Raw genomic sequence first — 15,249 nt, forward strand, 5'->3', positions numbered from 1 at the left:
ATGCTAGTCATTGTCACTAATATTTTATCACTGGATATTTTGGAAGTTTGGATTCTTTTTTATTTGGGTCTGTTTATAAGTCAAACAACAATATCAACATTAAAAATTACCCCAAAACCTGGGGCCTATTATGACAGTTCCTAATTTTTTTTTTTCAACTGTGCAGTAAAAACCATTGTCACAAACTGTATCGGTAAATTGAACTTCCTCCTGAAAGGTCAAAGAAAATGGAAGTTTATATTGAAGTACAAGAACCACTCAGAGCTATTAAGGATTTGATGATACAATTGTAAATGCTTCCTCCTAACAACAGCCTTAAATTTCAGTTCCTTAGCCACTAACTAGTACACACACAGATGGAGTCTTTGAGTGAATAAAGAACATGGAACGTTTTAGTGCCCCATGTCAGGCCGTCACTTTAACTACCTAAAGGCATTAGAGGCATTAAGTGACAGGCACTGCAGTTTTCCATTAGAAAATACCAAAATTGGATTGCTTTCCACTTTAAGAAGTTTGAGTCCTGATGCGATTGAAAAGTGTTTCCAAGCCAAAAGTAATAACTTCGTAATTTTAATGACACTGTGCACACTAAAATTTCCATAGTCTTTTTTTTTTTTTTAATTTATTTACTTATTTATTTATTTTTGGCTGCACTGGGTCTTTGTTGCTGCACGCGCGGGCTTTCTCTAGTTGCGGTGAGCGGGGGCTACTCTTTGTTGCGGTGCCCGGGCTTCTCATTGCGGTGGCTTCTCTTATGGCAGAGCACGGGCTCTAGGTGCGCGGGCTCCAGTAGTTGTGGCATGCGGGCTCAGTAGTTGTGGTGTATGGACTTAGTTGCTCCACGGCATGTAGGATCCTCCCCGACCAGGGCTCGAACCTGCGTCCCCTGCATTGGAAGGCGGATTCTTAACCACTGCGCCACCGGGGAAGTCCCCAAATTTCTATGGTCTTGATAACTTTCTTTTATAAAAAACTAACCCTTATGGTTTCATAGCAAATAACTATTTTTAAAAAAGAGCATGCTTGATAAGAGCAGAAATATACTCAGCAATTACTAAATAATTTAGTGTTTGAGTCACAGAAGTGTTTACTTAATGCACTGTTTCTAAGAGAAGTGTGGTTGGAATTTCAAGTGAAATGGTTTATAATTTGGTCTTTTTCATTACCTCCAAGGCGTATTCATTTCTTCTCTTCTGAAACATTCTAGACATGACAGGTTGTCTGGAAAACTTAACATTCTACTTTTTTGTGAATTGCAGCTTTTCAGATTTCCCAGTGTAGATTTTTTTTTTGGCTTTTTGATTTATACTTTTGCTTTCAGAACTAAGTGTTAGACATTTTAATTTCTGAATATGACCCAATAATGAACAAAGAGTGAATGAGTGAGTTAATAAGTGAGTCTGTATTCAATAAGTGAGTCTGTATTCAGTAATACTACATCTTTGACTGATAAGAGTTGTGGTCTGTGTAGCTTTTTGAGGGGATGAGCATACTATGATAAAATGATAGTAATTAACTTTTACTGCCAAACCATATGATAAGATGATTGGGGTATATGTGTGTGTACATGTGCAGCTGGGGTTTTTTTGGCCTACAAAAAGAAGAATGAGATCCAGCCAAAACCCAAATCAGAACCTTTGGAAAGCTTCCTTACAATCTGATTTCAGCTAATGTCTGCACACTTTAACACATTGTCTAATGCTTAGCGTAAAGACTGGCTGTCAGACTCCTCCATGCTATTCTGGGCTGTTACTCACTACAAGGTATTTCATTCTTAGATCCCATGGGTCCTGCTACAGATTTCAGGATTTGCTGCATTGGGAGGTGGGGAATTTTTTTTGATATTAGTAAAGCCAATGAAAAAAGGAAAACTTAATAGGACATAATGCAATGATAGTAGAACCAGAATTCAGGTTGGCGTTGGTTAGTCAAAAACAGACAAATTAGAGTTCCTAGAAGAGCACTAATGATAACTGGAGCATGGGAAGGGCTGACTGATTCTCAAAGAAGAAGGAAAACAGTAAGTTCCATTATGCTTGAAGAGGGGCCAACAGGGAGGGGTGTGATAAGCTCCAGTAAGAATGTAAAAGCCAAGAGACACAGAGTGGGGTTGGCATGGCATAGGAAGGATTATCCAGGAATAAGGTAACAAAATCAAGAAAATCCTCAGACAGATTAAAGTCTAACAACTGCTTCATGGGATTGATAGATTATTTTTTCCTTATTGTTATATTCACTAGTTTGTTGTACTGTTTTAGATTCCACATGTAAGTGATATCATACAGTATTTGTCTTTCCCTGACTTATCTCACTTAGCCTAATACCTTGCAAGTCCATCCATGGTACTGCAAATAACAAAATTTCATTCTTTTTACAGTTGAGTAATATTCCATTGTGTGTGTGTGTGTGTGTGTACGTGTGTATGTATACACACCGCATCTTCTTTATCCATTCATCTGTTGATGGACATTTAGGTTGCTTCCATGTCTTGGCTATTGTAAATAGTGCTGCTATGAACATTGGATTGCATGTATCTTTTCAAATTAGAGTTTCCTCCGGGAAATGGGATTACTGGATCATACAGTAAGTCTATTTTTAGTTTTTAAGGAACCTCCATACTGTTCGCCATAGTGGCTGCACCAATTTATGTTCCCACCAACAGTGTAGGAGGGTTCCCTTTTCTCTACACCCTCTCCAGTATATATTATTTGTAGACTTTTTGATGATGGCCATTCCGACCAGTGTGAGTTGATACCTCATTGTAGTTTTATTTTGCATTTCTCTAATAATTAGTGATGTTGAGCATCTATTCATGTGCCTGATGGGTATCAGTATGTCTTCTTTGGAGAAATGTCTATTTAGATCTGCCTACTTCATGATTGGGTTGTTTGTTTTTCTGTTATTGAGCTGTATGAGCTGTTTATATATTTTAGGTATTAACCCCTTGTCAGTCACATCACTTGGAAACGTTTTCTCCCATTCTGTAGGTTGTCTTTTCGTTTTTGTCAATGGTATCCTTTGCTGTGCAAAAGCTTTTAAGTCTAATTAGGTCCCATTTGTTTATTTTTGCTTTTATTTCCTTTGCTGTAGGAGTCAGATCCAAAAAAACTATTGGCTATGGTTTATGTCAGAGAGTGTTCTGCCTATGTTTTCTTCTAGGAATTTTATGGTTTCCAGTCTTACATTTAGATCCCTAATCCATTTTGAGTTTATTTTTATATATGATGTGAGAAAATGTTCTAATTTAATTCTTTTACACATAACTGTCCAGTTTTCCCAGAACCACTTATTGAAGAGACTGTCTTTTCTCTATTGTATATTCTTGCCTCCTTTGTCATAGAATAATTGACCATAAGTGTGTGGGTTTGTTTCTGGGCTTTCTATTCTGTTCCATTGATCTATATGTCTGTTTTTGTGCCAGCATCATACTGTTTTGATTACTGTAGCATTGTAGTATAGTCTGAAGCTAGGGAGCCTGATTCCTCCAGCTCCGTTTTTCATCTCAAGATTGTTTTGGCCATTCAGGATCTCTTGTGTTTCCATACAAGTTTTAAATTTATTTGTTGTAGTTCTGTGAAAAATGCCCTTTGTATTTTGATAGGGATTGCATTGAATCTGTAGATTGCCTTGCGTAGTATTGTCACTTTAACAATATAAATTCTTCCAATCCTAGAACACAGCATATGTTTCTAGCTGTTTGTGCCATCTTCAATTTCTTTCATCAGTGTCTTATAGTTTTCCCAGTATAGGTCTTTTACCTCCTTAGGTAGGTTTATTCCTAGGTATTTATTCTTTTGATGCAATGGTAAATGGGATTGTTTCTTTAATTTCTCTTTCTGATATTTCATTGTTAGTGTATAGAAATGCAACAGATTTCTGTATGTTGTAACTTTACCATATTCATTGATGACCCCAAATAGTTTTCTGATGGCGTCTTTAGGATGTTCTATGTATAGTATCATGCCATCTGCAAACAGTGACAGTTTTGCTTCTTCCTTTCCAATTTGGATTCCTTTTATTTCTTTTTCTTCTCTGATTGCTGTGACTAGGACTTCCAAAACTATGTTGAATAATAAAAGTGGTGAGAGTGGGCATCCTTGTCTTGTTCCTGATCTAAGAGGAAATGCTTTCAGCTTTTTACCGTTGAGTATGATGTAATATGTGGGTTCATCATATATGGCCTTTATTATGTAGGCATGTTCCCTCTATGCCCACTTTCTGGAGAGTTTTTATCATAAATGGGTACTGAGGGAATGATACATTTTAGATTATACCATTTGATGAACAGATCTAATATGTTTCAAATGTCTTCTAAAACTCTCTGGAAGGTTTAGCCCAAAAAGCAAGTGTCCATGTTCATGTGACTATCATAGCCTGCTTCATCAACTCAGGGTGCATATATTGCCACATGTCCTTTATTTTCCCAAACCTGCCCCATTAGCGGAATATGGAGTCTTTCCTTGAGCCTCCCAGCTGTCCTAGAGCCAGAAAGAGACCATCTTACTTGTGAACTGGAATCTGAGAATCTACCCACTGCCTTGGCTTCACTACTATTAGTGCCTGGACTATTGTCCAGTGCTGCTGTATAGCAGTCAGCCCCCACTCAGACCTCAGTGGAACTCCACACTGGTTTCCCAGGTGACATATTCTTTTACTTTATACTCCCTTGCTCAGCCATGGTTCCCAGAACAAACCTCTGGGCTAAGATATCCAGGACTGAAGGAGCTAATGGCATCAGTTCCACGTATTGTGCCAAAATGTCCTCCTAGGTTTGGATTCCCCATTTCCTACAGATAACTTCACTTCAAGGGACTTGTGCCCTTCTCTTTACTTAGGGACACCATGGTCTATCCTGACAGATCTTCCTAACTTGAAACCTGTGGGATCAGGGGTTGGGGTCCTGGTTCCTTCTCTTCCAGAAGGCTTTGGTTTCTTCCTGTATATTGTCCACCCCATTCCCTGTAACCAGCTCTACAGAGGCAGTTTTTAAGCCATAGAAAACAGTGAAAAGAGGGCACATAAATGGTCTTTATAAGGTCAAAGAAAGCTAGCTTCTGTCAGCTCAAATGACAGTACCCCATTCTCTGTGATCAAGTAGGTATTTCTTTTATAGACTTAGACTCATACAATTATAGATCTGTTAACAACTTTGCTAGTCTTCTAGTCCAGGCTTCTCATTTTACCAACATGGAAGCAGGTCCAGAGAAAGTTAGGCAATTTATCCAAAATCCACAAAGCCAGTCAGTGCCAGAGCTGGACTGAAAGCCCTAGAGCCCTGGTTCATTCCTCTTTCCACTGCACCTCACTTCACTTCTCTTTTGATTTTCTTTCATTTCATGTTTCACTAAAGGATTTATGGCTTTGTATCCATTATAGCAAGCTCCTCTCGTCTTGATGTAGGTACATTAATATGAATTACTCATAAATGGATTGGAAAAATGAGATGTCTCTTATAAATCTTCTGCTTTTTATGATTTTTTTTTTTTTACATCCTGGAACCTTAATTGTCCCACCCAGTTTTGAGTGCTGTCAGCTATATGCAAGCTATCATGATTCAAAAACAAAACAAAACAAATTTTCACAGACTGAGAAAATTAAATGTGTTAGGAGAAAGAGTAATAATTTGAGAACTAAGAATGGAGAAAATAAATCAGACAGGAGACCCTGTATGGGAGATAAGAAAATCCTGAAAACATTCCATGGAAAAGAAACCAGAATAGAAAAAGATTTGTATTCTTACTAGATAGTAAAGAATTTAACAACAATTAACTAGTCATAGATAGTAGTCATGTAAACTCAATCTTACCCCATGGCTTATGGTCATTATAACTGAATTGTGTCATTTATAACTCTATTTTTATTGCATTAAAAATGATTCCAGTTAATAAGGCTCACAGATATTTTATCTTTCATTAGAATACCAAAGAACTGAAAATTCTTCTTGGCAGATACATTTTTGTAATTAGGTATTAAAAACCATCATTTATGGTAGAGCAAAATTTATACTATATGGTAGCAGTGTGATAAATTAGTGTTTGTAAAGTGTATACAGTAACTATAATATGAAGAATAAATCCAAGATTTTTGCTTCCAGCCAAGATGGAGTAACAGGTACTAGATTTATCCTCTCACTTGAAACAACTATAAAAATAGATAAAACATGTGAAACAGTGGTTTTCAAGACTTTGGATACCAAGCAACAAAAGACATTGATCCTCAAGAGAAGGAAAACAAGCTGAGCCCAGCTTACTGTTTTGAGAGTGTTTCCAGGCCATGGCACAGGAAGGAGGAACCAAAGACGGCCTGGCTGACTCTTGAGTTGTGGAGACAGAGCTGATAGTCTGGAGAGACTATGGTGGCTGGAGTTCAGAATGCAGGGTAGCAGAGAAGGGAGAGCTGAACAGAGAGAAAACTCCAGACATCTGAAGAAGATTCCCCTTCAGTGTCTTGCAGAGTACTCATTAGCACATGTGTGTTAGGAGACTACAAAAAAACATGGGGGAAGAGCTATCCAAAACAATTAGAAGGAGCAGTACTCAGAGCTCACAGAGGGCCAGGAATAACACCTGTTCCTACCAGCCAGACTAGAAAACCCATAATTCAAGGACATTGGGTAAAATACTTAGAAGTAGTGGGAAATAAGGAGCCCTAGATTAAATGTTGCTGTTCCCACTTAAAAGATCTCAAAGGTGAAACCTGAAGGATTGAACTGTTTCCATATAACTCAACTGAGTCCTAGTACAAAGCTTAATAATATTTATAGGAACACAAAAATATCAAGCATCCAACAAGGTAAAATTCACAGTATCTGGCATCCAATCAAAAATTTCCAGGCATGCACAGAAGCAGGAATAAAGAGAAATATCAATCCATTGAAACTGAACCAGAACTGATACAGATGTTAGAATTAACAGACAGAAATAGTTACTATAACTGTATTCCAAATGTTCAAGAAGTTAGAGGAATGATTGAATATCTTAATTAGAGTCATGAAAGATACAAAAAAGACCCAAATTGAACTTTTAGAGGTGAGAGCCACAATTTGTGTGTTGAAAATTAACTGTGAGAGGAATTAATGGCAGATTAGATATTGCATAAGAAAAGATTAGTGAACTTAAAGTCCTAGCAATAGAAACTGTCCAAAATGCAACACAGAGAGAAAAATAAAAAAGACTAGCAAAAATAGAAAATGTACAGAGCATTTGTGAGCTGTGCGACAATTTCAGGTGGTCTAATACATATGTAACTGAGCTCCCCAAAAGAGAAGAGGAGGGGAGACAGGAAAAACATTTGGCAAAAAATATTTGAAGAAATAATGGCTAAAATATTTCCAAATTTGATGAAAACTATAAAACCACCCATTAAGATGCTCAAGAATCATGAAAAAACTATACCAAGCCACATCATAATCAAATTGCTCAAAACAAGTGATAAAGATAAAATCTGAAAAGTAGCTAGAGCGGGGAAGATGTATTATGTAGAGAGAAACAAAGTAAGGATGAGGCAGATTTTTCATTGGAAACCATGCACATGAAAAGACAGTGCAATGACATCTTTCAAAGTGCAGAAAGGAAAAAAAAAAATCTGTCAATGTAGAAACTATAGGCCACAAAAATAACTTCAAAAATGAAGTCAATAGACTTCTTAAGAGAAACAAACACTGAAAGAATTCATTACCAGCTGTTATGGACTGAATGTTTATGTCTGCCCAAAAGTCATATGAAGCCCTAACCCCTAATGTGACGGTATTTGAAGGAGGGGCCTTTGGGAGGCAATTAGGTTTATATGAGATCATGAGGAAGGAGCCCCTGTAGTGAGATCAGTGTCTTCATAAGAAGAGAAAGAGAGACCAGAGCTCTCTCTCTTTACCATGCAGGGGCGCAGTGGCAAGGTAGCCATCTGCAGGCCAGGAATAGAGTCCTCACCAGGGAACCAAATCAGCCAGCACCTTGATCTTGGACTTTCCAGCCTCCAGAACTGTAAAAAAATAAGTTCCTGTTGTTTAAGCCACCCAATCTCTGATATTTTATTATGACAGCCACAAGCCATATTAAAAGAAGTCTTTCAGGCAGAAGGAAAATGTATTTATATACATATATATATATATATACATATATATATATATATATATATATAAACCTTTTTCTCTTATCTGAATCTCTTTAAAAGATAATTGACTGTTTAAACAAAAATAATAACAATGTGATATGGCATTTATAACATTTGTAGAAGTAAATTATATGACAACAATAGCACAAAGGCCAGGAAGGGAGAAATGGAAGCATACTATTGTAAGATTCTTATACTCTACATGAAGTAGTATAATATCAATTGAAGGTAGATTGTGATAACTTAAAGAATCATATTATAAATATAAAGCCTGAGGCAACCAGTAAAATACCAAAGAACATGCCAATGAAGGAGATAAGATTGAATTATAAAAATACTCAGTTAATACAAAAGGAGTCAGAGAATGAGGAGAAACGGAACAAAGAATAGATGAGACAAATACAAAACAAGTAGCCAAATGGCAGATTTAAACCCAACCAAATCAATAATCACATTAAGTGTAAATGGTATAAGTACCAGAATCAAAAGTCAGAGATTGTCATATTGGGTTAAAAAAAAAAGCAGGACCCAACTGTATGCTGCCTACAAGAAACATACTTTAAATATAAAGACACAAATAGGTTAAAAGGATAAGAGGAAAAAAAGGTATACTGTGCTAACCCTAATGAAAAAAGAGCTGGAGTGGCAATATGAATGTCAGACAAAGTAGATTTCAAAGCAAAGAATATTTCCAAGAATTAAAAGATCATTTCAGGGGCTTCCCTGGTGGCGCAGTGGTTGAGAGTCTGCCTGCCGATGCAGGGGACACGGGTTCGTGCCCCGGTCCGGGAAGATCCCACATGCCGCGGAGCGGCTGGGCCCGTGAGCCATGGCCGCTGAGCCTGCGTGTCCGGAAACGGGAGAGGCCAGGACAGTGAGAGGCCCGCATACAGCAAAAAAAAAAAAAAAACAAAAAAACAAAAAAAAAAAGATCATTTCATAGTGATAGAGGTATAAATACATCAAGAGAAATTAAAATGCTAATGATGTATGCATTTAATAACAGGATTTCCGTGAATGAGGCAAAAACTGATAGACAAATCTACAATTGTAGCCCGAGATTTCAGTGCCTCTTCTCAATACTTTTTTTTTTAGCATCTTTAGTGGAGTATAACTGCTTTACAATGGTGTGTTAGTTTCCGCTTTATAACAAAGTGAATCAGCTATACGTATACATATATCCCCATATCTCCTCACTCTTGGGACTCCCTCCCACCCTCCCTATCCCACCCCTCTAGGTGGTCACAAAGCACTGAGCTGATCTCCCTGTGCTATGCGGCTGCTTCCCACTAGCTATCTATTTTACATTTGGTAGTGTATATATGTCCCTGCCACTCTCTCACTTCGTCCCAGCTTACCCTTCACCCTCCCTGTGTCTTGAAGTACATTCTCAACATCTGCGTCTTTATTCCTGTCCTGCCCCTAGGTTCTTCATAACCTTTTTTTTTTTTAGATTCTATATATATATGTGTGTTAGCATATGGTATTTGATAGAACCTATAGACAGAAAAATAGTAAAGATACAGAAGACTTGAAAAACACTTATCGTATAACTTGACGTAACTGACATTTCAGAACACTCCATCCAACAATAGAACATACATTCTTTTCAAGTGCATATGGAATATTTACCAACAGACCATATTCTGGAATATAAAATAGGTCCCCATAAATTAAAAGGATTGAAATCATATAAAGTTTATTCTCTGACCACAATGAAATTAAATCAGAAAACAATATCAGATAGATGTCTAGAAACTCCTTCAAATATTTGGAAACTATATAATGTTTTTCCAAATAATTTATGCATCAAGGAAGAAATCAAAATGGAAATTAGAAAGTATTTTGAACTGAATGAAAATAAAAACTCAACATTTCAAAATTTGTGAGACACTGCTAAAATAATATCTAGAGTGAAATGTATAGCATTAAAGCCTTTATTTAATAAAAGAAAAGATGAAAGATCTCAGGTCAATGAGTTCAACTTCCACCTTAGGAAACTGGAAAAAGAAGAGCAAATTAAACCCAAAGTAAGCAGAAGAAAGGATATAACAGGACTTCCCTGGTGGCACAGTGGTTAAGAATCCTCCTGCCAATGCAGGGGACATGGGTTCGAGCCCTGGTCTGGGAAGATCCCACATGCCACAAGCAACTAAGCCTGTATGCCACAACTAGTGAACCTGTGCTCTAGAGCCCACAAGCCACAACTACTGACCCTGTGCACCACAACTACTGAAGCCCACGTGCCTAGAGCCCATGCTCTGCAACAAGAGAAGCCACCGCAATGAGAAGCCCACACACCACAATGAAGAGTAGGCCCCACTGGCTGCAGCTAGAGAAAGCCCGCGCGCAGCAACAAAGACCCAATGCAGCCAAAAATAAATGAATTTAAAAAAATAATAATAATAATAAAATCTCTCACAAATTTGTTGAAAGGCATAAACAAGTTAATAAATGCAAAATGTTCAGTAATGTGAGTGCCCAGCACAAAGTAAGCACAAATAAATATTTGTTAAATAAATTTTTTTAAAAAGGATATAACAATGAGAGCAGAAATAAACATAATAGAAAACAGAACAATAAAGAAAATCAATTTAACCAAAAGCTAGTTCTTTAAGAATATAAATAAAATTGATAAACCTCTAGCCAAACTGATCAGGAAAAAAAGAGACATGACACAAATTCCCAATATCTGGAATGTGAGAGGTGATATCAGTACAGATTCTACTAATATTAAAGGAAAGTAAGGAAATACTATGTACAACTTTACGCCGATAAATTTGACAACTGTTTTAAAAACTGAATTTGTAGTTACAGCTCCAGCCCAGAAGACTTCATAGGTAAATTCTACCAAATATTTAAGGAAATAAAGAAACCAGTTCTACTCAAACTCTTCTAGAAAATTGAAAAGGAAGAAATCCTTCCAAACTCATTTTGTGAGACCAGCGTTACCCTAATACTAAAACCAGTTTTAAAATCTATAAGAAAAGAAAACTACAGACTAATCTCCCTCATGAGCATAGACGTAAAAATTCTTAACAAAATGCTAGCAAACTGAGTCCAGCAATGTATAAAAGGGCAAATATATCATGAACAAGTGGATTTTATCCTAGAAATGCAAGGTTGGTTTAACATTCAAAAATCAATCAATGTTATTTACATTATTGACATACTAAAAAAGAAAAACTATGTGACTATCTCAATAGATGCAGAAAAAGCACTTGGCAAAATTCAACATCCATTCCTGATTTGAAAAACAAATTTAAAAACCTCCCAGGAAAATAGGAATACAAAGAAACCTCCTCAACTAGATAGGGGCTTCTATGAAACACCAAGTTACCATCATAAATAACAGTGAAAAGCTCAATATGTTCCCCATAACTCTGGGAACAAGGGGAGAATGTTTGCTCTTACCATTTATACTCAACATTGTACTGGAGGTTCTAGACAATGCAGTAAGGCAAGAAAAAGACATTGAAATCATCCAGATTGGAAAAGAAGTAAAATGTCTTCATTTACAGACAATATTATCTTCAATATAGAAAATCTGTGGAATCTACCTCCCACCCCACCCAAAATAAAAAAAAGGCTATGGGAACGAATAAGCAAGTTAGGCAAAGTTGCAGGATACAAGATCAATACAAAAATCAGTTATATTTCTATATGCTAGCAATGAAAAATCAGAAATTTAAGTTAAAAACAAAACCATTTATAATTGCATTAAAAATACTTATATCTAGTTATAAATCTGACAAAAGATGTGACCTTGGTTTGTACAAAGATTTTTTAGATATGACACCAAAAGCATGATCCATTAAAGAAAAAATTGCTCAACTGGACTTCCTCAAATGAAGACTTTCTGCTTTTTGAAAAACACTGCTAAGAGAATAAAATGACAAGCTACAGACTTGGAGAAAACAGTTGCAAATCACACATCTGATAAAGGACTTTAATTAAGTATATTAAGGAACTTCCAAAACTCAATAGTAAGGAAAAAAACCCAGTATAAAATGGGCAAAGAATCTACCTCTCCAGAGAAGATAAATAGGTAGCAAATAAGCACGTGAAAGATTCTCAGTATCTTCAGTCACTAGAGAAAAGCAAGTTGAAAACACAAAGAGATTCCACAGTGTACCTATTAGAATGGCCAAAATTAGAAAGATTGACCATACCACGTGGTGACAAGGATGGGCAGGAACCGGACTCTCATACACTGCCATTGAAAATGTGAAATGGCACAACTGCTTTAGAAAACAGGGCCATTTCTTTAAAAGTTAGACTTACACATACCAAATGATCCATCCATTCTATATCTAGGTGTTTACACAAGACAAGTGAAAGCATATGTTCATACAGAGATTTATACACTAATCCGTAGCAGCTTTATTTGTAATAACCAAAAACTGGGAAATACCCAAATAACCATCAATAGATGAATGGAGAGGTGCACGGGAGAGATTGTTAAGGGACATAAAGAGACTTTTGGTGGTGAAGGATATGTTCATTGTGTTGATTGTGATGATGGTTTCACTGTTGCATGTATGTGCCAGAACATATCAAGTTGCACAGTGTAAGTATATGCAGTTTATTGTATGTTAAAACTCTAAAAAAATAAACAATAATAAAGCAAAAAGAAAGTAAGACTCACTATTGGAATTCATACTAGTGTAAATATTACTGGAAAACTGTTGTGTAAGTTAGAATTTTTTTTTAAATATCAGTACATCAATGGACACTTTTTAAAGCAAAGAACGCTTTCGTAAAAGTAATCTTCACTATTGAATGCATCTGTTTTTTTGACTCCTGATGCAATATATTGTGTTTCCTTAAAGAGGATGTACATCCAGTCTGCTGGGATGACAGCAGCACATTTGCACTTCTTTTCAAGAGCCTTTCATGACAACAGTGGCATCATGGTGGCCATGCTTTGTCTTGAAGTGGCGGAGGGCAGTTGCGATAGATAGCTGGCTACATCCACTCCTTCATACACATTCCGTTTAGTTCCCGTGTTAAATTACGTACTGTGATTAGATATTTACTCTGCTTGGCATCTTAGCCAAATTTCAGCTTAGGAACTTACACGTGCTTCATCCAGGCAGCACTGCCAATACTTCAGAATGAGTCATTTCCTCTTAACACAAAGCTCAGTTAATACTTGCACTGCGACTCTGTATGTGTGAAAGTTCGCTTTCAGTCCACTAACAAAATTAAAACTACCAAGTTTTAAAGTAGGTATGCGTTTTGAATGTTTTGGGTGTTCCGTTAAAGGACCTGGCTTTGTTTCCGCGTGGTAAAAGGACTCAGTAAGAGGAAAGGAGAGAAGTCAGCCACAGAACACAACCTTCCAGATGTTTTCTGAGCTCACAGTGCTAACTGCGCGTAAGATGCTAATGGACAGTTCTGCTTCTTTCGCCCTGGCTCAGGGCGGTGACTCCCAGGCGCTCAGCATCCTTTCTCACTGTGTCTCTCTGACTCAGGGAGCCGTGATGACCCAGGCTTGCTTGCTTTCTTTCAGGGTGTGAACGGCATGTCTGTGGATGAGAAGCCTGACTCCCCCATGTATGTGTATGAGTCCACAGTCCACTGCACCAACATCCTCCTGGGCCTCAATGACCAGCGCAAAAAGGATATTCTCTGTGACGTGACTCTGATCGTGGAGAGGAAGGAGTTCCGGGCCCACCGAGCTGTGCTGGCCGCATGCAGTGAATACTTCTGGCAGGCGCTGGTTGGACAGACGAGAAATGACTTGGTGGTCAGCTTGCCTGAGGAGGTACAGTAGTTTGGTTTGTTCGTGCAGTTGCTAACGGAGGTTTGTTGACTTGGAGACAGTTGGCTGAGGAGGACCTGGAAGGTAGGACCTGTGCCACATCCCTGCTTGGGGGCTGATGATCAAGTCGCCCACACGTTAGGTTTGCGGCAGAGCCAGTTTCTATTGGATGCATTTCACGTCTCAGAGGCAAGAATCTGAACCGCACCTGTGCCTCACAGTCCTTTCTAGTTTCTAGTTCACTTACTCTTCGGGTTTTGAGTAGTTTGCCCAAAGTTTAGTACAGTCCTACATGTGGGATCTCAATCATTGGGACTGTTGCTGTGATTTTTCTCTTTCAAATGGTTGAAGGAACACTTGATTTCCCTTGAGAGTAAAAGAATGAAAGTATTCACAGCACCTTCCTTGCCCAGGGGGAAGAGTAAAAGCAGGCAGTCATTTTCACAGTTAATATAGTAAGATTCTAAGAAGTGTAAACTTGCTTTTCTCACCATCGTTGAAAATACCCTACTCAGGTTTCTTAATTACTTCAGGGAGTCTAGTCACTTCTGTACTTTGGGGACACTAGTAGCTGGACTTGTTCTGTCCAGAGATGACATACAGTTGGATGGTTTGAGCTGCCAGAACTCAAAGGATGGGCTTCATGCCGACAAACCATTAAATTGGCCACCCCTTTGAACTGTCTATACAGTTACTCTTTTTCCATCACCCTGATTCCCCTTCATTTTTGTGGGACTAAGGGTAACACTGAGCAGCTTTAGGCTTTGTGTTCAAGGCCAGAATCATTCCCTGTGCACCAGCACGGTCTACAACACCAGGGCTGCCACTGACAGTTGTGCAGGCTGTGCACTGCACAACTCTCAGGGGTACAACTCATGTTCATAGTCTGTGTGAAGAGAGACCCAGAGTTGTGCCGTGATCCACAGAGCAGCTCTTCACAGCACCCCTAGGAGAAACCAAAGACCGGGTCACCCTGAGGGAGGTGCTAATGGGCACAACTAGCATTAAGTCTCAGGGGTCACAGATCCAGTGTCTCCAGAGGCCTGGCAACTCATATAAATGAGTAAAGCAGGTTGTGTATAAGAAGTAGGACATTGGGGCTTCCCTGGTGGCGCAGTGGTTGAGAGTCCGCCTGCCGATGCAGGGGACACGGGTTCGTGCCCCGGTCCGGGAAGATCCCACATGCCGTGGAGCGGCTGGGCCGGTGAGCCATGGCCGCTGAGCCTGAGCGTCTGGAGCCTGTGCTCCGCAATGGGAGAGGCCAAAACACTGAGAGGCCTGCGTACCGCAAAAAAAAAAAAAATTAGGACGTGGTGGGGCAAGCAGCTGCTCCACAGAAAGACATTCAAGTTCAACATAAAAAACAAATAGAC

At 38.4% G+C, this 15,249-nt stretch overlaps 1 protein-coding gene across 1 annotated transcript in view; it reads left to right on the top strand.

The window, feature by feature from the left end:
- The window catches only part of BACH2 (BACH transcriptional regulator 2), a 357,828-nt gene that overhangs the window by 258,149 nt on the left and 84,430 nt on the right, over positions 1 to 15,249 (top strand). The window contains exon 4 of the mRNA XM_027090368.1: positions 13,625 to 13,879. Coding sequence (XP_026946169.1) covers positions 13,637 to 13,879 — 243 coding nt within the window. The 5' untranslated portion in view covers positions 13,625 to 13,636. The remainder of the gene's footprint in view (positions 1 to 13,624; positions 13,880 to 15,249) is intronic.

The sequence above is a fragment of the Aethalodelphis obliquidens genome, unplaced genomic scaffold, assembly GCF_003676395.1.
Source record: "Aethalodelphis obliquidens isolate GAN/ISIS:26980383/991018 unplaced genomic scaffold, ASM367639v1 scaffold3, whole genome shotgun sequence".
NCBI lineage: Eukaryota > Metazoa > Chordata > Mammalia > Artiodactyla > Delphinidae > Aethalodelphis > Aethalodelphis obliquidens.